At 38.9% G+C, this 27,525-nt stretch overlaps 1 protein-coding gene across 3 annotated transcripts in view; it reads right to left on the bottom strand.

Annotated features, from left to right (window-relative positions):
* The window catches only part of arhgap15 (Rho GTPase activating protein 15), a 505,752-nt gene that overhangs the window by 414,335 nt on the left and 63,892 nt on the right, over positions 1 to 27,525 (bottom strand). For all 3 annotated transcript variants that reach the window (XM_008112886.3, XM_008112893.3, XM_008112901.2), the window contains exons 4-6: positions 25,364 to 25,422; positions 16,523 to 16,610; positions 6,715 to 6,804 (exon numbers count right to left, since the gene is read on the bottom strand). In XM_008112886.3, coding sequence (XP_008111093.2) covers positions 6,715 to 6,804; positions 16,523 to 16,610; positions 25,364 to 25,422 — 237 coding nt within the window. The remainder of the gene's footprint in view (positions 1 to 6,714; positions 6,805 to 16,522; positions 16,611 to 25,363; positions 25,423 to 27,525) is intronic.

Genomic DNA, 27,525 nt, shown 5'->3' on the forward strand with positions numbered 1-27,525 from the left:
GCAATTAAGGCCAAGATCGAAAAATCAGCTGATGACCCAAAATGCAGACTGTGCAAGGAAGCTGACTAAACCATTAATCATATCCTCAGCTGCTGTAAGAAAATCGCACAGACAGACTACAAACAGAGGCACAACTATGTGGCCCAAATGATTCATTGGAACGTATGCCTCAAGTACCACCTCCCAGCAGTAAAGAACTGGTGGGATCACAAACCTGGAATGGCTGTGGAAAATGAACATGCAAAGATACTGTGGGACTTTTAGACTGACAAAGTTCTGGAACACAACACACCAGACATCACAGTTGTGGAAAAGAAAAAGGTTTGGATCATTGATGTTGCCATCCCTGGTGACAGTCGCATTGACGAAAAACAACAGGAAAAACTCAGCCGCTATCAGGACCTCAAGATTGAACTTCAAAGACTCTGGCAGAAACTAGTGCAGGTGGTCCCGGTGGTTATTGGCACACTGGGTGCCGTGCCAAAAGATCTCAGCCAGCATTTGGAAGCAATAGACATTGACAAAATTATGATCTGTCAACTGCAAGAGGCCACCGTACTGGTATCTGCGCACATCATCCGAAAATACATCACACAGTCCTGAACACTTGGGAAGTGTTCTACTTGTGATTTTGTGACACAAAATCCAGCATGTCTATCTTGTTTGCTGTGTCATACTATGTCATTGTGTCAATAATAATAATAATAATAATAATAATAATAATAATAATAATAATATAAACAACTTTATTTATACTCCACCCCATCTACCAAAAAGAGACTCAGAGTAGCTACAACCATGAAATAAAACATTAGATAATAAAACAAATTACACAACATATCAAATTAAAATAAAACAAAAAATTAATGCAAACCACCAACCATTAATAGACAATTATTATATAAAAACACTTTGAATATTAAAAAAATCCCAGCCATTGCTATGGTAAAATAAGCCATAAAATCTGATTGATGATTATTGGGTATTCATACATTTTGCCATTGTCAAAAGCCTGTTTAAAAAACCAAGTTTTCAATTCCTTGCTAAAAATCATGAACATGGGTGCTTGCCTAATCTCCCTGAGAGGGCATTCCAAAGCTGCAGGACCACCACCGAGAAAGTCCTCTCCCTTATCCCCACCAAACATGCTTGCGACAGTAGTCAACACCTTAGCTTCCAGGGTTAGTGCTGAGTCCCCCAAAACTGTGGCTCTGTGTCCTCAGGGGGAGTGTTACCCTGTCTAGCATAGGTTGCCACTCTATACCCTGATCATAGTACAGACACCATCAACGGTAATCTAGACCGACCCCCTTCTTCCGGGCAGAAAGGCACCATCCAAACTCTCCTGACATCCAATTAATATACTTACCCCATTGAGTTGGAGAGGACTCCCAAGGACCATTCATTTAGGTCATTATTTTTTTCCAACCCAGATTGGCTTACTTATTATTGAATATTACCATACTGTAAGCTGCTATAAGTCCCCTCCAGGGTGAAAGGGAGCGGGATATAAATACAGTAATAGGTAAAGGTAAAGGTTTCCCCTGACGTTAAGTCCAGTCATGTCTGACACTGGGGGTTGGTGCTCATCTCCAGTTCTAAGCCGAACAGCCGGTGTTGTCCGTAGACACCTCCAAGGTCATGTGGCTGGCATGTTTACTATTTACAGTAATAGTAAATAGTAAATAAATAAATAAGATTTGTATCAGTCAGTCCTCCTCTTTGCAGATTCTGGCTGTCAGGGAGGGGCAAACCTCTCTCTCCATTATCCTGATTGGTGCTTTATGATGCTGATGCAGTCTGGGAAATGTAGTTTAGGGCAGGCATATGGCTCCTCATTTCCAAACTACATTTTCACATAATTAAATTACTATGGGGAAAATTCAGGGGCTCTTATCTATTGCATTTTTAAAGTTGTTGAGGTGAAACTTGCTACAATGGTAGAACACATTTACCACTCTTTGCCCATCAAGTTTCAGAAGATTTCACTTATCCACAGATTTTTGGCATATTTTATAAACAACTTTTTTAATAATAAAGAAAATCTGTTCCTAGTTTTAAATTGTTATTTCCTGTTTAATTCTGTAGTCCTTACTTTAAAAGTAGTTGTTCTACCTCAGAAATTTTTATTTTTGTGGCATTGTGGCATGCTTATTGACTCTCCTAATTGGGGCTTCCTGGTGCAGATGCATACTGGGAAATGTAATTTAGGGCAGAGGCTTTTGAATTCTTTGGTATAGGGCTCCTCCCTTCCCAAACTATGTTTCCCAGAGTTCTATGCTGTTTCCAGAAAACACTGTTCCCTCTTTTCTCTGCTCCTAATGCGACGACTCCATTAATTCACAAAGGCAAGGCACCCTTTTTGGCTTTGTTTTCAGCTTTGCTTCCTTGATTTCTTAATTTTTGGTGTGGACTGCATGTGCACATCGGATAATTTGTCATAAGAACGAATCATAAAAAAACAGATCTGACTTACAAAGCTTTTTGATTTTTATTTATTTTTTTGCACATGCCTAATGCTTTGGAGCATTCCCCAAATTTCATTAACATGGGGCTAAACTGACATTATGGATCAAAGTCTCTTGTGTCGTCTGAATATCCAGAAACAACCTTTGGTCCACTTCAGGCTTTTGTGCTTGTGTAGACAAGATATATGTCACGCAAATGACAGAAACTCTGTTGCCAAGGTTTTTGAGATTTGTTGTTTTATATCATGCAAACCTATTGCAGACCACTTCATAAAGATGCAGAGCTCAGCTGCCTTTAGGCATGTGTCATAATGGAAGATTTGACTGACAGTGTTTGACTATGCTCTGGGTATATATCATTGCTTTCTTATCACAAGCTCTAGAAGCAATTTTGTCTTTTAACGCTACCAAGAAGGGCCTTCTCAGGGCATAGTTTTTTTTCCTCTTCTCTAAATGGAATGTAAACTTTTTTACAGCTTGATATTGATTGATTGATTTCATTTGATTTGATTTATATCCTACTTACCTTTCAGTTAATATGCCCTAAATTGCCATCTTCAGCATTGTAAAAAATATACATGATTACCTTCACTATGTATGGGGTTTTTTTTTTCTCTTTCTTGAAACAGTTACATAACTGACATTGTTTCCTCTCCTTGTTTCATCTATTAATGAGGATAAAATGCTACCTCTAGGCAATAGGGGTGAATCAACACCCCTGAGAACTCTTACGGGAATTTCATTTTGTCTACTTTTCACTCAGAGTGCCTATTTCAATATTCAATTTTCACATAAAACATCAAACTAAGCAGCAGTAAATCTTACAAAACTTTAATCTAGACATTTCATCTAGATGGACAATGAGCCTAGTGTTCCTCTTTGGTATGCATACTAATTCCCAGACTTATATTTGCTTAACACCGCTCATGTTTTATAGCAGCATTTCTCAGTCTTTGCTACAGTTAAGGTCTCAAAATCAAGATCAAATTGTCTATACCACACTAACACAGAGATTAAACTCTGGCTAATTTTGCCCTTGCATTGATATTGGTAATTTTTATAGTGTATGACAAGAGAATTGGACAAGGACATTCCTAATACTTAATAGGCTCTAGAATTTGGAATATGACAATCTGGGACAATAAACACACATGAATACAGAATAGCTTGTTGTAAACATGTGGATTTTAACTGACAAAGGATTGTCCTTTGCAAAATTAAGATTTCAAAATGAAGTTGTCCATGGAAGTGCTTTCTTCATTCAGGCTGTTTTATAAAAACCTAGTGAACTTCCAACATATATTACTATGTTTTCATCTTCAAAATGTTTCCACTCTAAGCAGGTTAATGAAAGAGCTCACCAAGAGAAGCAGGGGGAAGAAGTAATATAAAATGAATTCAGTTAACACAAAACAAAATTGTAGTACTGACCACCCACAGAATTAGTCAACACCATAGGAGGCAAAGTGTGCAATTACCACATGCAAATACTCAGTCCAATATATGTGTAGAATTAGATTGGACTAAAGAGCAAAAGTACACCTCTTCTGGATCCAAGCCAATGGAACCATCACTGGAATTCGTTCTGTTTTGTGATACATGCACACAGAGTGCATTCCCTGGGTAGGATTATGCATTATCTCCCTGATCTTAGTATATACCACAAAATACTGTTGGTGCTCAGTAAATGTTTAGAGTATCAGCAGCTTCATCATAAGTAACATTCTTGATCCCACTGGATAATCTTCATGTGAACTGAAGCTGAGATGAAACGTATTCAGCACTTTTCTCCGGTAAGGTCTTACCAATATGCTAAATTCAGGAGAGACTGATGGACTTTAATGTTATGGGAAACAAATGGAAGTGGAAAATAGGAGAAACAGATAAGCACTTGCTGGGAAAAAAGTTGTGCTGCTAAGACGAAACACTGAACCTTGAGATGGTTTTAAGAAACTAATCTAGTTACGAATGCTTCGGTAACCATATTAGCACTGACTGCAAAGCATTCTCTCATATCTCTCCTTTCCTCAGCCACCGCTACTTCCATCAAGATGTACCTATCCAACATAAAATTGGAGTCAATAAAGGGAGGATGACAGAGAGAGAGAGAGAGAGAAAGCTAGGGCAACAGAGACTTGGTTTCAGTTGCTGATTGACAACACTGCCATCCTTTAACATGGTTTTATTTAGTTATTACAACCATCTCTCTGTAAATGACACTTAGGATTATTTAAGATTATGTTGTAATCCTTTTAATCCCCAGTGCTTTAAATTTCAGGCTCAACACCAAAGAGCAAACTAGCACTTAGCGGAAATGTTTAAAGCATGTGATTTGAACATAAATCTTCTTTCATTCACTACTCTTCTGATGAAGACCTAGTGTAATGTGTCAGTTTGCCAGGGAGATGAGAACGATATCTGGCTGCAAAGGGCCCTGTGAAGCTGCTTCAAATCATGTTCTGTTTTCGTATTTTTTTCCCAATAAAAAACAGACATTCATAAGGCAAGAAAGGTTGCAAACACTTCAAGGTGTGGTGGCTGGACACAATGGCACTGAAGGCTCAAACTGCACACAAACAAATCATATCTGAGATCCTGCAAAGAGTTAAAGGACATAAAGCTCATTACCTTTTATTCTTACAAAATCTAGGTAGTAATGCAACCAATGCTCTCTCAACACATAATTTCTTAACAGGTAGTTGCAGATAATATTGGTCTGATATGAGATAGTAAATACGAAGGTAGCATAACAGAGGGTTGATTTGAGATACAATTATTATTTCCTTGTTCATGATTCCACTTTAGGCTTGTTCTCAGGTAGGCACTCTTTTAGCCTCATGGAGATCTATGGCCCTCCTTAATGGATCCACTAAACCAATGGTCCTCAACCTGGGATCCCCAGATGTTTTTGGCCTACAACTCCCAGAAATCCCAGCGTTTACCAGCTGTTAGGATTTCTGGGAGTTGAAGGCCCAAAACATCTGGGGACCCCAGGTTGAGAACCACTGCACTAAACCCGCTGTTCTATTAACTTCTTTATCATAGACAACATATTTTAGTAGCTTTGTACCCAAAAGCCTAATAAATCTGTCTGATCATTTAACTAGTAGTGTGATCAAGGACAAAGCATCATCAACGTTTGGCTTGGTCTCCTTTTTAAAAATAAAACCAAAGTAGTTCCAACCAACAACAGAAAACTCACAAATATATTTTATTATGATTTCAGCTCAGGTATTAAGATACATTGCTGAATATAAAACGGCTGCTGATATAAAAGTATGGGAACCTCCATGGACATACACAATATATATTTTTTGTGACAGTGTCCCCCCATAAACACATGTACACCATGTCCCAGAACAATGTATCTTCCAGGGTATGATGGAAAACAAATATGGTGAATGTAAACCACCCATTGATTGCCAATGTGAGACTCTCAGACCTTCCTGAAATCCACAGGGCCACCTTGTACTTTCCCACTACCTTGTTGTCAGTATTGATTAATGATTATTTATATTTACATGAGAGTAGATCTCAGTAATGCATGTCCAATTAAATCCATTATTTCTGTTTTGCACTCAAAGCATTGTGATGAAAAATTCTATCCTCTCTACAATTATGGGATTTAACTTCGTTGTGATCACCATGTTTGGTTATCAGCTTATAAGCAACTTCATTAAACTATCTATATTCATTAAAATTATTAGACTGTAGAAAATGCATAGGCTTTTGAACTGGCTCTGAGAGATTCGGGGCTGTTGTTTTTTCCCCTCCCTTTCCCCATCTTTATACCCCTTTCCTCTGGAATGAACCTGTCATTAAAGCTGTAAGAAATAATAAAAATAAACAGGCAAATTCCACTCAGTTGGGAGTATAGCTTATGTAAGCAGCATGTGAAAGTTCTGTTTTCAGGAGTTCATGAGGTCAAGGATCCCAGTCTTAAACCCAAAACAAATTACCTAGCCACTTTAAAAAATAAATTGAATGTGGCACATTAATCAGTAAATCAACAGGTTCTCAAGGGTTTTTAGTCAATTCAATCATCAAGACATTTTAACCTAGAAAAAGAATTAGGAGAGTGGATAAAACATTGTGCTTTCAAATGGCCTTAACAAACAAACTACAAACATTGTCTTGGCACAGCGTAGAGTTACTAAACAGCTAAAGGAAAGAAATCCCAGTTTGCTTAGTATGGTTGCAACTTAGTGTGCTGATACAGTCAAAGAACATTGGAGCCATCTCTTACCTGGAAGACATTCTTTTTGCTAGATTTCTCTGTAGTCCATTCAATGTGAGCTCCACACAGATCCATCCATTCAGGTTTGTACCCTGGTTTCTTAGAAGAACAACAGCAACAATGCAAAATTAGCAGGGACTGAACATAGGAAAGTATTCATCTGCTAAAATGAGAGTAGGCTGGATTTGTCTGGGACAAGTGCTGTCATCAAATGTCCAGATGCAACTGGACATTCATATACAATATATTTGTATATACCCCACCTTTCTCACCCCAAAGGGGACTCAGGGCAGCTTTACAACAGGCAACAATTTGATGCCAAGACATATAAAACCAAAAATAAACAGATACAATTAAAATCCATACAATTAAAACATCAATTATTAAAACACCAGTTAAAATCACGCGAATTCAAATTGGATCAGAAACCTTTCCACTGATGTTGGAACCAATGGAGTTTGATAGGACAAATGCATCTAGCAATTGGTCGCTTATTCACTCAATTGCCAGGTCACATTTCCTTTGAAATTAGCAGTCTGCATATGTGGACATATTGGGGGAAAACACATGGCTGCTTTCCTGGTCTACTGCCAAGTTTATGAAACAATATTCAGGATTGAAATACTAATCAGAGAATAACATTTCAAACTAAAAACAGTATCTAGTATTACTGATAACTTAGCACAATAATGTTTCTATGAATGGCACAGATGTTTAAAGGCTAGATAGTGAGCTTGAGGAAGAGAAACTGCTCACAACTCATACTCAAGGAAAAAGTATGGTTCTTCCTGGGTTGTATACAGATGACTTAATTCCTGCAATATATTTTTTATCCATGCAAGTAGTCTCAGTATCATAAACAACACAGTTGTATACAACAGGCTGCACAGACTCAATGTTTCCCCTCTATTTTACCAAGTTGGCTCATTCCTCAAATGTGGAGGTTCTTCTTCAGTTACTGTATATTGTTGAAAATAAGAAATACAACTCAAGCATTTTAGACACCATTTGTCCTTTCTCTGCTTCATAAAGCCTGAAATCTCTCATACGTATCCTTCAGTAAGGATTCCTTCCAACATTTTGTGTCCTTGGTTTGTGTTCCTCAGTCAGGCCAATTATGTTCTATCAGAGCCAATGGAAGAAGCTAAGCTTATAAATTGCTACAAGTAAATGCCTGTTACAATGGGAACTTGCACTACATGAATATGGATTCAGAAGACATTTTCACTTAGCAAATTAATTTGAAGATGAGCTAATAACCCGAGGTAACACACCCTTTTCAGAATACATTCTCTGGAGGGTGAAAAATTCCTAGCAGACTCGCACTTTACGTCAAAATGGAGATTTGTTCAAAAAGACATTTTCCTTGCAGACCATTGCTGACAACTTAATCTAAATGATACATAACGGCAGAGTATTTCATATCCCAGTAAGATCAGCTTGAGATAAAAGAAAAGAATACACAGTTGAAATAAATGCAAAATTCAATATGTTCAGGATATTTGTTTCTGAGGCATTGACTCGCAAACATAGTACACACCATTTCATTTTAGACATCTGTGACCTGATCCTGAAAGCTGCTCTTCCAGGAAACAAGGGCACAGTACTGTTGAACCCATGGGATGTCAAATCTATAGCCTTGTGTTCCAGCCAAGAGCGAAGCTGTTGGGTTAACATTATGATGCCAGGAATAGTCTCAGTATTGTCAGATATAAGAGATACAGGCCTTCCATAAGAGCCAAACATAAGCAGAAGCAGAAATAATACATAAGAATGAGGGGGGATTTGTAAAAATTCACATTTTTTTGCATATTCCACCAATCCTGCTACCTGTCACTAGGTGTATTGGTACAACCTTGGTGTGCATGTCTATCTGATTTGTACTGGGATGGCAATCACCATTACAGAATTACCCCAGTTGTGTCCCAAAGCGGTATCAGTGTTGGGTATCCTTTTTGCAAACACAGCCCCGTGTGGGATCTGGATTGCTATTTTCACACTCTTTCTACATACTACCTCAATCATTTCAGCAGGATTACTCTAAAGTAAACATTTTATCTGTTTCTCCATCTGTGCACGCTCACACAAAAGCTATGCCCAGAGTCTAATACTTCTTTCTAGATTGGGTTCTAATAGGATGATTCATGGAACAATAGTATTGCAGCTAGCTTCAGTCATCTGCATATCTATATCTATATCTATATATCTATATATAGATATATATAGATATATATATGAGATGTGCGTGAAAATTTTTCCTTTGTTTCCTTCGTGCTATCGTTTTGTTTTGACTGTCTACACAAAATGAATGATGACATTTTTGTAGGAAATGAGAGGTGACATGAAAATGAAAACTGCACAGGGCTTGCTTTCATTTTCCTTTTGTTTCTGCCCTGTAACAATAAGCAGGTACTGCCTCAGCATTCCATCTGATGTGTGTGCCAATGGGTGTTAATAATAATAATAATATTATTACAGTAGAGTCTCACTTATCCAACATAAATGGGCTGGCAGAACGTTGGATAAGCGAAAATGTTGGATAATAAGGAGGGATTCAGGAAAAGCCTATTAAAAATCAAACTGCATTATGATTTTACAAATTAAGCACCAAAACATCATGTTTTACAACAAATCGACAGAAAAAGCAGTTCAATACACAGTAACGTTACATAGTAATAGCTGTATTTACAAATTTAGCACCAAAATTTCACAATGTATTGAAAAATTGACTACAAAAACACTGACTACTAAAAGGCAAACTGCGTTGGATAATACAGAACATTGGATAAGTGAGACTCTACTGTAATAACAATAGTATTCTGGGGAAGATCCAAACGTTTTAAAAGTTGGTGGACTAAAAGAGATCGAAATGCCTTCAGTGTGTAGCGATTTTCACCCCACTAGCCCAAAAACCGAGGGGGGGGGGGATGAGCGTCAGAAGCCCTCCCATTACTGCCAATGGCATAAAACAATTAGTGGTTTTAGGCTTGTTGTATGTTTTCCAGGCTGTATGGCCATGTTCTAGAAGTATTCTCTCCTGACGTTTCGTCCACATCTATGGCAGGCATCCTCAGAGGTTGTGAGGTACCTCACAACCTTTGAGGATGCCTGCCATAGATGTGGGCAAAACGTCAGGAGAGAATACTTCTAGAACATAGCCATACAGCCCGGAAAACATACAACAACCCTGTGATCCCGGCCATGAAAGCCTTCGACAACACATTAGTGGTTTTAGTTAGCCAGATGAAAATTCATGTCATATAGGCAGCCCATTTTTGTTAGCAGGAACCAAATACGAAAATGAGACAACACGAATGAAACTACACAAAACGAACAGCAATTCCATACAAATGCACAACCGTGTTTATATATATATATATATATATATATATATATATATATATATATATTCTGAATTAGTTTTTAACTTGAAACCTCCATCTAAAGCTACTCCATGGAATATTTTTTCCCCACGGTATATTCTGATGATCTGTATATGCTCATTATTTTAAACATTTTGAAAGGTTGCTATGTTCTAGCCATAGCTCCGTACCTAACAGAATCTCATGGTTGTCCAATCATGCTTGGTTGCATTAGAACTATGAATGTAAGCCCTCACTTTTTTTGTGAAGCAAAAATATCATGCAAAATTATAATAATGATTATTAAAAAATATAGATTTCCCCATGTGTAGTGAATGTATGGGTCTTTTAATGTATCTTCGTTGGTACATTTCTGTAGGTTGAGTTAATCCATGTTGATTGGGCTTGCCCCCATGTGAACCGCTCCAAGCCCCTCCGGGGAGATGGAGGCGGGATACAAAAAAAAAGTAATTACTATTATTATTCAGACTGGTCTTTTCTTACAAATCAAGATCAGTTCCCAAGAATGAGGTTTTGAGTCTACAAATTTCATCCAGAAAAAATAATTTGTGCAAAAAGTCTTGAGGGTTTTTTTGCAAAAGAACAACATTTGCTCTGTCAGGATGTAAAAGCTTCTGTCACTGCTGTGGTATGAATAGGAAAACCTCACTCTTGGGAACTGATCTTGTAAGAAGAGACAGATCTGGAATTTGCATATTCTGGGAAATTGTGGTTTAGGGGCCGCAGTGGCACAATGGCTTAAGCCCTTGTGCCTCTGAATCTGCTGACCTAAAGGTTAGCCATTCGAATCTGTGAGACAGGGGTGAGCTCTCATCTATCAGCCCTAGCTCTTTGCCAAACTAGCAATTTGAAAACGTGCAAATGTGAGTAGATAAATAGGTACCACTTCTGTGGGAAAAGGCAAAGAGACACTTTGCCGACCACAATGATCAGGAGGCAGCATTGCATCTCCTCAGCTTGAAAGTGGAGAAGGAGCCAGAAATGAGCACCACCAAAGCCGAAAATGAAAAGAGAAGCATTTGCCTTTATTTGTGTTGTGTGTATATGATTGTAAAGGCATTGAATGTTTGCCTATGTAAATAAAAGGCTATATTCCATTCTGAGTCCCCCAGGGGAGAAGGGCAGAATATAAATAAAGTGTATTATTATTTATTATTATTAAAACCAACCAGAACTCAATAGCTGAAGTTGGATATGTGAAGAGGGGAGTGAAGAGTACAGACAAAGGTGAGCACATAGGTAGGTTCATTATCAAGCTAATAAACCATGATGAATTTTCAGACAATTACACATGAACTAGGAGCTTCTGGTGGTGTAGTGGACTAAAGCCTCGTGACTTGAAGGTTGGGTTGCTGACTTGAAGGCTGCCAGGTTCAAATCCCACCCGCGGATGAGCTCCCTCGAACAGCTCCAGCTCCAGCTCCATGTGGGGACATGAGAGAAGCCTCTCACAAGGATGGTAAAATATAAAAAAAAACCTCAAAAAAAATCCAGGCATCCCCTGGGCAACGTCCTTGCAGACGGCCAATTATCTCACTCCAGAAGCAACTCAAGTTGCTACTGACATGAAAAAAATAAAAACATAAACTAAGTCACTTTTATTTTGATACTGTCGTGATCAATTGGACATATATTTAACATAATGGTACTGATTTTATCTATTTCTTAATCTGGTTTGGATTTTTTGTAGGAATGAACAAGAGACACATCAAGAGTGAAATGCTCTGACAAATCCAGAAGTTTAAACTCACCTGTGTCATATTTTAAACTCTTTTTATTCAAAAATAATACCAAAAAAACAGATTGTTACGATATAGATCATTAAAACGATGTAGCTTTCTAACTAGCCATTAGAACATGCTACTAAGCTAAATCAAAAGCAAATACACTAACAAACATCTACCCACATTAACATGCACACACAAACTATACTAACCTACAAACACATAAACACAGAGACAATTCTATGAACTCACACAACATATTTCAAATGAGATCAAGCATCTGCAATTTTATCTGCTTGTACATGCGGCATGTACTTGGAAACTGCAAGACTGTCCCAGAACTGAATGCAGAGCTCATTCGGAGCTCAACACTGACCCATCTCCCAACCTGCTTATTTGGTCGCCTCTAGGCCGGGTGGAAATTTTTGCCCCCCTATGTTCTGGATGGAGGGTTGCCTACCCTATACTATTTTCAAATGGGAAGATTGGGATTGAGCTTTTTTTTAATAAGCCATCAAATGGAAAACAACGATGGGTTTACATTTTGGTGTACACCTAAGGCACCCCTTGTTGGTATAGGCCAGGAATGGAATCCCTCACCTGTGGTTTAAATAACCAAGGTGAGGAAGAACGAAAATGGACTTGGAGCTGGAAGAGTTCTAGCCTCAAAAAATGCTACTGAATTGGGTCAGAATTCTGTTATATTTCCTTGATCGGTGACCCTGGAAACAGTACATCTGGAGACCCAGGTGTTGCATCCAAGTTAGCTGTGGAGTAGGTCTTACATGGCCACTGCTTCGGTTTAATCCACACCAAGTTCATACCCATTTAGAAACGTTTTGCAAGTCATAAAAGATTAAATAGGTAACATTAATAAAAGTTGTCCATAGTTAATCCCATATTGTTGTGTGGTCTCGTTATTTCAGGTGTTGAATGACAAATGTTTACATGAAAATCTAGGTTGCAAGATGCTACATGAAGACTATCTTGCACCGAAATCACAATGCTAGATCAGGTCCATGGCCATCTTATTTACTGATAGATGAAAAGGGTCAGGATGAATAATAGTGGCCTTCTGTTTGAAATGGTGGACTCCATATAAGCGTTTTTCTTTCCAAAAAGCAGTTGAGTTGTCGAATCTGATTATGCTTATTCTATGCTCATTGGGTATGCTTATAGAAGTCCAGCCCTAGGGAAGGATCTTTCCTTGGATTTTTCTGGTAGTACTTTCATTGCTATAGTTTTGAGCATAAACTTCATATGTGAAGTTTATTCCTCCATACATGATATGTATATATAAAATTATCAATGATATACTGGAAAATAATAAAATAATGTTGCTGGAGTTTGTATATAAAATATATCATTTTGTTTTATTAATGAAGTATCAACTATACCGCTCCAGGGCGTTGAACATGTTTTAATTGTTTTTAAATTGTTGTTGTTGTATGCTTTTTTTGATGCATTTATTGCTGTGTTTGAATTTGTTTTTACTGTTGTATTTTTATATTGTTTGGGCATGGTCCCTTTGTAAGCCGCCCTGAGTCCCCTTGGGAGATGGGGCGGGATATAAGAATAAATTATTATTATTATTATTATTATTATTATTATTATTATTATTATTATTATTATTCTATATATTAAAATATCTATTAGAATATACTTCCCTCCACAATACTGGAATGAAAGTATTCTAGCAGTTTTGTTTCATATTCTGTGTTCCTTAAAAATGGTCATTTTCTATGCAGCTCTTAATCAAGAATTAATGAATTAATATGTTTTGTTTTAAGAGTATATCCATCTTTTTGGTAAATTACATCATTTGCTTGCTAAAATAAGTTTGCTATGTTATTAAATTCATACTACAATGAACGAACATTGGCTTCATTACATTACTGGATTAATGGTTGAATTCCTCCGTTCTCTAAAGTAAACAATACTTGTAAGTAAAATCAGTAAACAAATAATTTTTAATGAAATCACATGTGTACATGTACTTCTGTTGCTGCTGTCAACAATTATAGTAGGGTGAATGGTTTGTTGAAAACATCACATTAGTTGCATCAGAAACAAATCAGCTTTTCTCCATAGAATTTTCTTAACTAAAGTACTTTTATCCCCTGATTGCTATTCTTGGTAGTCAGGGGGAGTTCTTTGTTTTACATTATTAACAGAGGTACTTTGGCAATGAAAAAATTCAGCCTTTAATGAAATAATATAACGAGCCAATGGTTTGGAGCAAAAACCCAACCCTGTAGCATAGTATACAGAGACTTTGTTAACTGATCTACTACTGACAGAACACTATATATCATTTTTTCTATTGACACAAAGAATTGAAATTGTCAGTATGGCCCACATTCATGTCCAAATGTTTTGCTTTTGCTGGTAGTAAATTTTCTGGTAGCTGTTTGCACTATGTAACCGAAGTATTCCAAGTCCTGGCCTTCTAGATGTTTTGTATTTTACGCCCCTGAATCCCTAACTATTAGTTATGTTGGCTGCTACATCTGGAATTGAAGTCCAGAGCTCCTGAAGGACCAAAGGTTGAGAACCATCACTCTTCTTCTCCCTGGTTGCACAAGTGCCTTTGCTGATGTCATCAAAGGTCCCTGGTATTGGACAGGAGTTCTCCTAGAGATCTATGGTCATAGTAGTAGTGATGTGGACGTCCTAGGTATGGTGATCCTCCAGTGGGGCTGAATCTATTTTGGCACCACTGGACAATGTGAACTCTGTCCCACCATTGCGGTGTAGTCATCTCTGGGCCTGGCTAGAGTATTGCACTTCTGGATCAGCCCCAGACTAAAAGATATGTGTAGATATGACCTCTCACTCTGGGACCTTGAGTATTCTCCAGTGTTTATTTATTCACTCTTTTCAAATAAGCCCAGAAGAAAGGCAGCAACAAATTTAGTTTATTCTGGAATAAGAATATGTGGATGTGCATTGTGTATTTAACATGTAAATTATCCTCAACTAAACAATATACTATGAATGTGGGAAAGTGGGAAATGTTAAATTTTCTGGAACTAAGTCCTTGAAAAATGTTGTGTTTCTTGCAACACAAGGTGGTCTACTCTCTTAGTCCTGCTCCTGAGTCTGTGAGAGAAATAGGTAACTGTTGGCTGGATGGAAAAATAGTGTAATTCCTAATGTGCTCAGAGGCATTTCTACATTATTATTGCTGGCTAGGAAAAAAAATGGCTATTGAGTCTCGATATAATTTTTGGACCCTTGATCATCAGCTTCCAAGCCATGCATATTTTATTCATATCTGTTCTGATTATTTCCAGTTTTATTTGCCTATCCAAACCTTGCAGCAACAAAAGAGTTTCTGCAAGTGCCCCCCTGAGCACTAGATTCCAAGATATTTCCAGTTCAATACATATTTAATTAATATCCTTGTTTAAAATTTAAAAGAACATGCCATCTTACTACTGTAACATATTATCAGTAAGAGGTATGTGACATGTTTTCCCCCCTCTTCTTTCCTTCAACAAACCGTTAAAGGAGATGGACAAATTGCCCTTTGGCTAACACTACCAAAGGCACAAACTAATAACAAAAAAGAAGCAAACAGTGTGCATGGGGGAGCAGAGGGCAGAGCTCCATATCACCTACCATATCGAAATTTATTTATTGTTTCTGACTCCTGTCACATAGTGCACCTTTTTGGTCACCCATCAAACCAATACAGTTTGGCAGGTTTGATCAAGCCTTGGGATGCCATCACAATAGGACTCTGTCAAACCTGTCCCTGTTCAGTGTGGAGTGTCACAAATTTATAGATTTCTGTTTTTCGAAGTCCAGAGAAGTAGAGGCTCCATATCTGCAGAAACTAACACTGAAGGAAAACATGCCATGATTATTTGTACAACGCATCTGTCACATCTGTGAAGCCTACAGTCGGTGGCCTTTCCTTGAGGCACATTTTTTTTCAAAAAAGTATGGTGAATTCTGCTTTGAGGTGCATTAACCATATTAGATAGCATCGTAAGGGATATTCAGGAAATGTTAGGCAGCTATAGTAGATGTCACGTTTATATGAAGATAAAAATCACTTTGCTAACTTACAGTGGTTTGCTCTTTGGTTACACCCCATATTAAGGTGCCATTTATAACTACTTTATTATTATTTATGATATGCAAGCCACTTTATAGCAAGCTCAATAGCAACTTAAATTCATGTATTAAAGATGCACACACAGGGTTTAATACAATTTACATCTTATAATATCCTTTGTAACAGATTCTCATCGCATCATCTGTTAAGCATTTATTACTAATGCATTTTATAACATACTTTATAATACATTATTTGAGGAAGTAGTTGCATTTAGAGATCATTTCATAAATAAGAATAAAGCATTTATAACTGGCACCTTAATTTAAAGCGTTACCTCCACATTACGAGAGAGCCACTCACCATCCGTCTCACTTTGCAATTATTCTCAAAAAGCACCTCTTAATAAAAGATATGCTGAGTTCTATTTCCCCTCCTCTCTCATCTGATTAAAAGTTTATTGAGTCATTTTCTTACATCTGCTCTCAGAAGTCGGAGCTTTAACAGCACTGCGAGGGTTTGTGGCTTTCTCTCTCTCTCTCTCTCTCTCTCTCTCTCTCTCTCTCTCTCTCTTTGATGATGCCAAACTTTTTATTCAATAACATTTCTGAAAAAGGATGAGACATGGAAAGATAGCTGCTTACCAGATTGGCCACAGCTGGCTGTTTGGATTCCTTGTAAAATTCTATTTTCCGACCCGTGAGAACAAGCCAAGAAGTAGCCCAGTTTTTCCTTTGAAGAAATAGAAACATAAAAATGAATGGAGCAATTAAACAAATACCATTTATTTTGTGGTGAAAGATGAATTTCATTTTGCAGGCCAAGGTTCCAAACAGTTTAAGAATTGTATAGGTACCATGTGTCGTTCTTAGATGCCTTCAAGTTGATTTCAATTTATGCCAACCTTACAAAAGATTTTCTTTAGCAATGAAAATTATTTTTTTAGCAAAGGATTGTCCCTGCCTTACTCAGGGCTGGCCCTAGGTAATTTACAAGTGTAGGCGAACAGAATATTGGCACCACCCCCCAAACCAATCCCTGAAAATTAAAAGCGTTGGATAAGTGAAAACGTTGGATAATAAGGAGGGATTAAGGAAAAGCCTATTACACATCAAATTACATTATGATTTTACAAATTAAGCACCAAAACATCATGTTTTACAACAAAACGACAGAAAAAGCAGTTCAATATATGGTTATGCAGGAATTGCTATATTTACGAATTTAGCACCAAATTTGCAAAAATACCTCTGAGTTTGAAAGACATTTAATGGTCAGTGTACATGGGGCCAACATGGGACTTCAGAAGGAAATTCACCTCCATACCGTAAATCCCAAACTTTTACTAAGTTAAGTGTAAGCAACTATCTCTGAGGTTCTTACACTACCATGTAAAATCCAGATTATCTGCTTTGAACTGGATTATATGGCAGTGTAAACTCAGGCCCCTTCTACATTGCCATATAATCCAGATTATCAAAGCAAAGAATACACATCATTTGCTTTGGACTGGGTTTTATGAGTCTACACTGCCATATAATCCAGTTTTTGGATTTTTGTGGCTGTGTAGAAGGGGCCTCATATAATCCAGTTCAAAGCAGATAAACCCCTCATGCCATAGATTTTACTCTGCAGTCATAGAATCATAGAATAGTAGAGTTGGAAGAGACCTCATGGGCCATCCAGTCCAATCCCCTGCCAAAAAGCAGGAAATCGCATTCAAAGCACCCCCGACAGATGGCCATCCAGCCTCTGCTTAAAAGCCTCCAAAGAAGGAGCCTCCACCACAGTCCGGGGGAGAGAGTTCCACTGCCAAACAGCTCTCACAGTGAGGAAATTCTTCCTGATATTCAGGTGGAATCTCCTTTCCTGTAGTTTGAAACCATTTTTCTGCATCCTAGTCTGCAGGACAGCAGAAGACAAGCTTGCTCCCTCCTCAGAAGTCCTCAGAAGTAAACCCTGCTGATAAGGAAGTCTTATTACACTCTTATTTTAAAAATTAGCTATGGGTAGGGAATTGAACGCGGTAAAAATGAATATACAGTAGAGTCTCACTTATCCAACACTCGCTTATCCAACGTTCTGGATTATCCAACGCATTTTTGTAGTCAATGTTTTCAATACATCATGATATTTTGGTGCTAAATTCGTAAATACAGTAATTACTACATAGCATTACTGCATATTGAACTACTTTTTCTGTCAAATTTGTTGTATCACATGATGTTTTGCTGCTTAATTTGTAAAATCATAACCTAATTTGATGTTTAATAGGCTTTTCCTTAATCCCTCCTTATTAACCAACATATTCACTTATCCAACGTTCTGCCGGCCTGTTTATGTTGGATAAATGAGACTCTACTGTATAATGTTTATATATTGGAGGTTTGGTGCAAAATGCATTTATATCTTTCCCTTCCCCTTCCCCTTCCTTCCATTTTCCTCCATTATTATTATATATTTTTAAATATATAATCCTCTGATCAATTTTTTCCCATTCATCCTGTTCCATCCTGATAAAGAGGCTTTGTTATTATGTGCCTTCAAATCATTGGGAACCAACAGTCACAACCTTTTCTGGGCAAAATTGGTTTAGATTGCCTCGGTCTTCCTCTGAGGCTGAGAGAGTGTGACTTGCCCAAGGTCGCCCAGTGTCCTGTTTTGTCTTTCAAGAACAGCCTTAAGACACTGTGGTAAGTAAATAAAAACTGCTTTACTTCAGCAAAACATAAAGCACAGCACACCCAGTGGCATAATGCAAAAGAAAGCCAGGAAGTCTTACTTCAGACAAAGAAACAGCAATAAATCCAGAGTAGGCACACAGAGAGCGAAGGCATTAGATTCAGTTTGTTACCAGCCAGAGCTGGCTGCACATGCTTCGGCTTTTATAGCCTTGGGTCCCCACAGAGCTGCTAGGGCAGTTCCTAATCACTCAGCTGCATTTCTGGCAGCTAATCTAGCTGAAGGAGGCCTCTGCTCTGTTTCCTTTCACCTCTCCAGGAATGATGGTACTAGCAAAGTCTCCTCCTCAGACTCCAACTCACCCTCAGATTCTTGAACACTATCCTGCTCCCCTGCCTTTTCTGAAGAAGAGGAATCTCTGACACCCAGTGGGTTTCCACGGTGGAGCAGGATGTGAACCCTGGTCTCTAGGCTCAAACCACTACACAACCTGGCTCCCCCAAATATCAAAATATTTCTGGATCCGGTTGTTTGCATCTACTGGGTGACTTTGGCCAAGTCACACTCTCTCAGCCTTAGACCATACAAACCTTGCCCTGAAGGCAGGGAGTCCAGAGTGCAGCAGCAAAAATTCCTATTCCCAACTTCCTATCAATTCAAAAGGAAGCTCTTCTAAAATAGTTGGGGATCTCTTTTCTCCTTACAGTTCTCACCGAGTGTTAAACCTTTAGTTTTAGAGCAATCAGGCTGAGTCTGCACTGCTTTATATCCCAGGATCTGATCCCAGATTATCTGCTTTGAACCGGATTATATGAGTCTACACTGCCAGATAATCTGGGATAAGAAAACAATCTGGGATCAGATCCTGGGGTATAGGGCAATGTATAGGTACCGCTCCAGCGTGAAGGTAATGGCGCTCCATGCAGGCATGCCCATGGCCACATGACCTTGGAGGTGTCTACGGACAACGCCGGCTCTTCAGCTTAGAAATAGCGATGAGCACCAACCCTCAGAGTCGGACACGACTGGATTTAATGTCAGGGGAAAACCTTTACTAGATCCAGCCTCAGCCCCAAGGCAGGAAGAAGCCAGACTTTGAAGCTGCAATGCTAATCAAGGTAGCCAATTGCACCATTCACACTTGCCTCAAGCAGACAACAGTTCTTTCTCTCATCCTGGACCTTCCACAGATATATAAACCCCACTTGCATAGTTTTTCAACAGACCTCACAACCTCTGAGGAGGCCTGCTATAGATGTGGACTAAACATCAGGAGAGAATGCTTCTGGACCATGGCCATACAGCCCAGAAAACTCACAGCAACCAAGTAAATAATTTTCAAAGCGAATACACACACACACACACACACACACACACACACACACTAGAATCTCACTTATCCAACACTCGCTTATCCAACATTCTGGATTATCCTACACATTTTTTGAGTCAGTGTTTTCAATACATTGTGATATTTTGGTGCTAAATTCGTAAATACAGTAATTGCTACATAGCATTACTGCGTATTGAACTACTTTTTCTGTCAAATTTGTTGTATAACATGATGTTTTGGTGCTTAATTTGTAAAATCATAACCTAATTTGATGTTTAATAGGCTTTTCCTTAATCTCTCCTTATTATCCAACATATTCGCTTATCCAACATTCTGCCGGCTCGTTTACGTTGGATAAGCGAGACTCTACTGTATTTAAAAAAACAAGGATAAAGATTTATTGGGCCCCTTCTACACTGCCATATAATCCAGATTATCAAGGCAGATAATTCACATTAATTGGATTATCTACACTGCCAGATCATCCAGTTCAAAGCAGATAATCTGGATTTTATTCAGCTGTCTAGAAGGGATCTGGGTGGGCGGTGGAAATGGGATCAAAAGGGATTCATTCTCCCATGTAGGAAAGATAAAGGTAAAGGTTTCCCCTGACATTAAGTCCAGTCGTGTCCGACTCTGGGGGTTGGTGTTCATCTCCTTTTCTAAGTCGAAGAGCCAGCGTTGTCTGTAGACACCTCCAAGGTCATGTGGCCAGTATGACTGCATGGAGGCCCGTTACCTTCCCATGTAGATGCACCCAAAGCGATATTTTTTGCCATAAGCAAGGCTTAAGGGTCAAAAAGGGAGACAAGCTCCTTTCTTTGCCTGTCCTTAGAAGAAATGGATGTAAACACAGCGATGCTAAACTTTGAGGCTTCCCCTTTTGCTTTTCCATCGCAAATATGAATCCCATTGAAACACCTCAATCCGTTTACCTTGAACCTAAGGGCAGAAAGTGGGCAAAGGGGAAGGAAAATACAAAACCCGCCAAGGCCTTGCGTCGGAACCCTTTCCCGCGTGGCTTTGAGGGAATCCGTGTGACTTCCCTGTCACCCCAAATCAAAACTCCTTATCTGCTTTAAGACAAAGGAGAACAGTGCTTCCTTCAGGCCTCTCTCTCATTTCCAAATCCCAAACTAAGATTTTTTTTGAGGGGGGAGAAGGGCTCTCCCCATGACTGACAGCCAGCGGCCCACAAGAACGCTGAGACAGCGGACAAGGTCGCTTGTACAGTAGAGTCTCACTAATCCAAGCCTCGCTTATCCAAGCCTCTGGATAATCCAAGCCATTTTTGTTGTCAATGTTTTCAATATATCGTGATATTTTGGTGCTAAATTCGTAAATACAGTAATTACAACATAACATTACTGCGTATTGAACTACTTTTTCTGTCAAATTTGTTGTATAACATGAAGTTTTGGTGCTTAATTTGTAAAATCATAACCTAATTTGATGTTTGATAGGCTTTTCCTTAATCCCTCCTTATTATCCAAGTTATTCGCTTATTCAAGCTTCTCCCGGCCCGTTTAGCTTGGATAAGTGAGACTCTACTGTATTTGTTACTTGTTGAAATTCCCATAAAATTGAACAAAACCTCATTCTCATCTGGGTTAAGTCAAGCTCCAGTCCCCTTCGGTGTGGACGCCACAACAGGTGAGGGGTTAAGCTACAGTGGGCGTGGCTTCAGGCCACATGGCCAGCCAATCAGGCGCCTCCTGCTGTGCCTGTGCAGAGTGGCCCAGGCTTGAGGCGTGGTCTGAGCCACTGGAGAAGTTGCCCCGGAGTGGCCGGTGAGAAGTTGACGGCACAGAACCACTGTCTGCCAGCCGGCTAACTTCTCCCCGGCCGCCCTTGGGCAACTTCTCCAGTGGCTCAGACTGCGGCTCAAGCCTGGGCCACTCTGCGCAGGCACAGAAGGAGGCGCCTCATTGGCTGGCCATGTGGTCTGAAGCCCCGCCCACTGCCGCTTAACCCCTCGCCTGCTGGACCGGGCCCAGGGAACAGCCCGGCAGTGCCACGTGGCAGGAGAAGGCCACGCCTGGACAGAGGTGCCTCAATGGCTTCTGAAGGTGCCATTCTCTAGGGGGTGCCATTGAGGCACCTACAGCCAGGCGTGGCCTTCCTGTGGCTGCGGCCTGGCCGCCGCTGCCACAGAGGCAGACCAGGCCGCGGCCGCGGAGGCAGGAAGGCCACGTCTGGGTGGAGTTGCCTCAATGGCACCCCCTAGAGGATGGTGCCTCAGGCAACCACCTAGCTTGCCTAATCGTTGAACTGCCCCTGGTTGTGACGTATGAAGAAACTAAGCAAGGAAGGTTTATATATATCTGTGGTAAGTCCAGGGTGAGAGAAGAACTCTTGTCAGTTGGAGGCCAGTGTGAATGTTGTAGTTAATCACCTTAATTAGCATTGAATAGCTTCATGTCCTGGCTTCTTCCTGCCTGGGGGCATCCTTTGTTCAGAGTCATTAGCTGCCCCTAGTTGATTCATGTCTGGAACTGCTCTGTTTTCAGAGTGTTACTTCTTATTTACTGTTCTGATTTTTGAGTTTGTTAATACTGGTAGCCAAATTTTGTTGATTTTCATGGTTTCCTCCTTTCTGTTGAAGTTGTCCACATGCTTGTGGATTTCAATGGCTTCTCTGTGTAGTCTGACATGATAGTTGTTGGAGTGGTCGAGCATTTCTGTGTTCTCAAATAATATACTGTGTCCAGGTTGGTTTATCAAGTGCTCTGCTATGGCTGATTACTCTGGCTGAGTTAGTCTGCAGTGCCTTCCATGTTCTTTGACTCGTGTTTGAGCGCTGCGTTTGATGGTCCCTACGTAGACTTGTCCACAGCTGCATGGTATACAGTAGACAATTTGGTTTGTTTCTTTGTTTATACTTTTTGTTTAAAAAGAAAGAGAAAGAAAGAAAGACAGACAGACAGAAAGACAGAAAAGCAGGCAGGCTCAGGAGAAAATAAACAAAATTGTTGTATGCAAAAGTCAATAGGTGGGTTGTTTAATTTTATTAATGTAAAAAGATATAATTTAATAATGTATTTATAAATAACAAAGAGGAAACGACAAACTGCTGCATGAAAACAATACAAACAGGAGTAAACTTTTGCCACTATCAGTTTTTTAAAACCTATAAACTATGTTTTTTTAAATGGCCTGCATAACTGTATCGCATAGAAGATCAACCTTCCAGCTGCTCTGTTAAGTGAAAGCTATGATTTCTAGTACAGCTTACCATTGCCACTGTATTTGCATTCTAGCAAATGGACACCTGATGGCAGCACACTATAAGACCAATGTGGTTTACATTCCTATATGTTCTTAAAGAAGTAGATATTAAAAGTCTTGAAGGAGCAGATTAAGTTTTGTAAAAATAATGGCAACTTTGATTTACCTATGCTTAATCGTATGAACAGGAAATGGTAATCTAAGCATTCAGTTTATAAAGTCGACACAAAAAATGCTAACAGATTTCAGATCTTTAATCTTGGTCTGCTATGTGGATATTTTACTTAAAAAAACATGAAATGGGGATGTTTTTAAAATAGCAGTTTTAGTTAATTTTTTTTCAAATATGTCCTTCTGCTCCATGCAATACCATGAGGTTTTCAATTGATCAATGTGTGACTGAATTGGATTCAAACATCTAGTCAACCATGAAACTGATTGAATAAGTTTCCTTTTCTGTCTCATCTGCTTTCTTCCCTTACTTTGAGCTATTTTGCAAGATTAAATATAGCTCTATGGTAATTTCTGGTGGAAGCATCCCATAGAAAAGTGGTTCTCAACCTGGAGTCCCCAGATGTTGTTGGCCCACTCCCAGAAATCCTAACAGCTAGTAAACTGGATGGGAATTCTGGGAGTTGTAGGCCAAAAACATCTGGGGACCCCAGGTTGAAAACCATTGCCATAGAATCATTTGATGCCCTTGAAAACTAGAGAGGGCATATTTTGCTGGATGCTGATAAGTGAAATTGTATTATCTAATAAAGCACGTGCACTCTATTAGATAAAGATCCGATCCTCCCCACCCCCTATCTGAAATGTTTTTATTAAGCCAAATGGACAAAGTAGGCCAATTATGAAGACCCACAAGTCTATGTTTGGTGCAGTGGAGAACATGCACTGTGGTATTGCTGTGTTTATTACAGTCTTCTAACTGGGTTACAGTCTTCTAGACTTTCTCCTGCAGAGTTGGCAATCTGACTGCTGACTGCCTCTCAACATACCAATCATGGTCTGTTCACCAAAATATAACACTTTAAAATAGAGCTAAACAACTTCAGTTGTTCTGGAGATGATTCCCCAATCCTCAAGACTCACTGCAGGCACAACTCCCCTGTCATTGTGTTGTTGGAGTTTGGCTGCCAATCCCACTGTTGATTTTCATTGGCAAACCAGAAAAGGACATCTCAAAAATCAGGAAGTACTTGCATAATATTTTTTAGCAATTTGCCACCAAATCTCAGCATCATGATCTGATGACAAATTTCAGTGGCACACTTTTGGGGGGAGGTCGGGAGCTACCAAAATGGCCTCAGGCTGGATGTGGCCTGTGGCCTGCATGTAGTCCATTTTTCCTTAGATTGCAAGATTTTCACTCTCTGGGTAAAACCTGAGGTGATAAGACTCATGGGCTGAATCATCAGTAGTAGTGTATACTTGAACCAGATCTTTGTGCCAGAGCAACTACAAGAGAATACAGGTATACGGATACAGACACTGAACTGCTGAGCTGAGATTGTTTTGTTTTTTTAATCTGCTAATTCATTTCTCAAATTCCTTGATGTATTTTCTACATTCAAAAATCACTAATTACAAATGACATTTCTAGCTCTAGTTTGAAAAGCAATGATTTCCCTTCCTCTCAAATTAGTATCTGGGCAGAATGATCCACGTCTTTGCCACTGCCAATTTTAAGTCCTCTGCCTGAGGCTGAGAGCAAAAGTGGCACAAGAACTGTAGCTTGATAATACAGCACCTATTATAAAACTAAGGAAAAAGCAGCACAGATCTCCAGAACGTTCCTCATTGTAAAGAAGGATTTCTCAACCCTCAACATCTTTTTTTTCCAGTGATTTTGGATTTATACCACAAAGATGCTCCCAGCCAATGTAGTTTCCAACATAGCTGGTAGTCCAACAAATCTCCAAGGCACTATGTTGGGTTGTGACAAATTTAAAATTAAAATGATTTATGATATTAAAATTATATGTGATATTAATTATTCTTTTCATATTGTATATATGCTAGATTTTCATTTTGTATATGTGCTAGATTTTCATGAATTAACCATTTTGTTTTGTAAAAGCCTAGACTTCCTTTGTTGTACATTGTGCAAAATAATGTACAACATTATGTACATTATGCATTCTCAGTAAAAGAGAAGTATTGCAATGCGATAAATTCCTTTTTGTGACAATGAATAAACTAGTACTTTTGTGCATACTGGAATATTACTTCATCATACCTTAGCTTCTTGCCTCCATCTGCAATTTTTGCTTTTAGAAGACATCCCTCTTTAATTACCTGAAATTAAAACAGAACAAGAATGTGTTTATTTTTATTTCTACACTTGTATAAAACTGATATACAACTAAATAAAGCACTTTTCACCCCGCTTCCTCTCTCCTCGCCTTCCAGTTGTACGATGGCTGGTTCTTCAAGGAACAAGAAGGGTTTTGCCTAAGGCTCTGACCTTGGGAGGATTCTAAAAGGGACAGGGAGAAGGTGGCTTAAAGAAAAGAGGTCTATCTCCAGTGATTCTCAACCTATGGGTCCCCAGATGTTTTGGCCTTCAACTCCCAGAAATCCTAACAGCTGGTAAATTAGCTGGGATTCCTGGGAGTTGTAGGCCAAAACATCTGGGGACCCACAGGTTGAGAACCACTGATTTAGACTGACCCCTCCCCCCCCAAAAAAAACTATACACAAAATGCTAATTCCCTCTAACGAAAAAGGGGCTGAAAAAGGGGAAACATTTAGGGTTCTGGTAGAGGCACAACAGTTTTATTATTATTATTATTTGAAACACAACAAGATGAGTCCACAGCAGACACTCTGCTAGCTGTTGAACTGGATCACATGTCGGACATTATTATTATTATTATTATTATTATTATTATTATTATTATTATTACTATTATTATTATTATTATTGTGTGACACAGCAAACAAAATAGATATGCTGGATTTTGTATCACAAAATCACAAGTCGAACACTTCGCAAGTGTCTAGGAGTGTGTGATGTATTTTCAGATGATGTGCGCAGATCCCAGTAGGGTGGCCTTTTGCAGTTGGCAGATCGTAATTTTGTCAATGTCTATTGTTTCCAAATGCCAGCTGAGATCTTTTGACATAGCACCCAATATGCCGATCACCACCGGGACCACCTGTACTGGTTTCTGCCAGAGTCTTTGAAGTTCAATCTTGAGGTCCTGATAGCGGCTGAGTTTTTCCTGTTGTTTTTCATCAATGCAACTGTCACCTGGGATGGCAACATCAATGATCCAAACCTTTTTCTTTTTCACAATTGTGATGTCTGGTGTGTTGTGTTCCAGAACTTTGTCGGTCTGGATTCGGAAGTCCCACAGTATCTTTGCGTGCTCATTTTCCAATACTTTTGCAGGTTTGTAATCCCACCAGTTCTTTGCTGCTGGGAGGTGGAACTTGAGGCATAAGTTCCAATGAATCATTTGAGCCACATAGTTGTGCCTCTATTTGTAGTCTGTCTGTGCAATTTTCTTACAGCAGCTGAGGATATGATCAATGGTTTTGTTGGTTTCCTTAATCATAATCAATGATAATAATAATAATAATAATAATAATAATAATAATAATAATAATAATAATAATAATAATGATGATGATGTTAGGAATAAGACGAAGAAGAAATACACTCAAGCTTGTAGAAGGTGTAACAGTTTATTTTTGCTCAGACTACAGGGAACGATAAGACTCCTCTTTAGACTCCTCTGCTGATTTAATAGAGCACAAACTATTTTGAAATCAAGTCAAGTTTGCAGTAACTGAAGGGGTAAGGTGGGATGATTTTTTTTTAAAAAAAATCATCTGAAGAAGCAGGATATAGAGAATTTTATCCTTGAGATTAGTAACTTTTAAGTATTTTTTTAATCTGTGATTTCTTCTTGTTGTATATATCAGTTTTGTTGTTGCATGCCAATAAAGGCTGTGTAAGAATATAGAGGATTAACAGACCATCCCTGCAAAATTGGAATAGTTGGAGATTTTATCCATAGTTTGTGGTTTTCTTTGAAATCACCTACCTGGTTTCTTGCACCCATGCATAGCAAAATTTTAAACTTCTTGAAGTTAGTTAGGGCAAGATTTCAGAATACATAGTCAAGAGCCTCGTTTTTGCCTAATTCCTTAATGGAGCTCAAAAACACCCACTGTACAAAGGAGCATCAGAGCAAAATGATTTACTGAGTATGCTTTGTGGGATAGAGAGCAAATGTTGGTTCCTCCCAACTCTCATCACACTATATTTCCATCATGGTGATGGGAAATTGCTTGCCTGTAACAACATACTTCATGTGAACATCTGTATAATTACAAAACTCTCCTGCATTTCTAGACATCTCTAGACAACGATGATCCATCTAGAAATTA

This window comes from Anolis carolinensis, chromosome 1 (genome assembly GCF_035594765.1).
Source record: "Anolis carolinensis isolate JA03-04 chromosome 1, rAnoCar3.1.pri, whole genome shotgun sequence".
NCBI classification, from domain to species: Eukaryota; Metazoa; Chordata; class Lepidosauria; order Squamata; family Dactyloidae; genus Anolis; species Anolis carolinensis.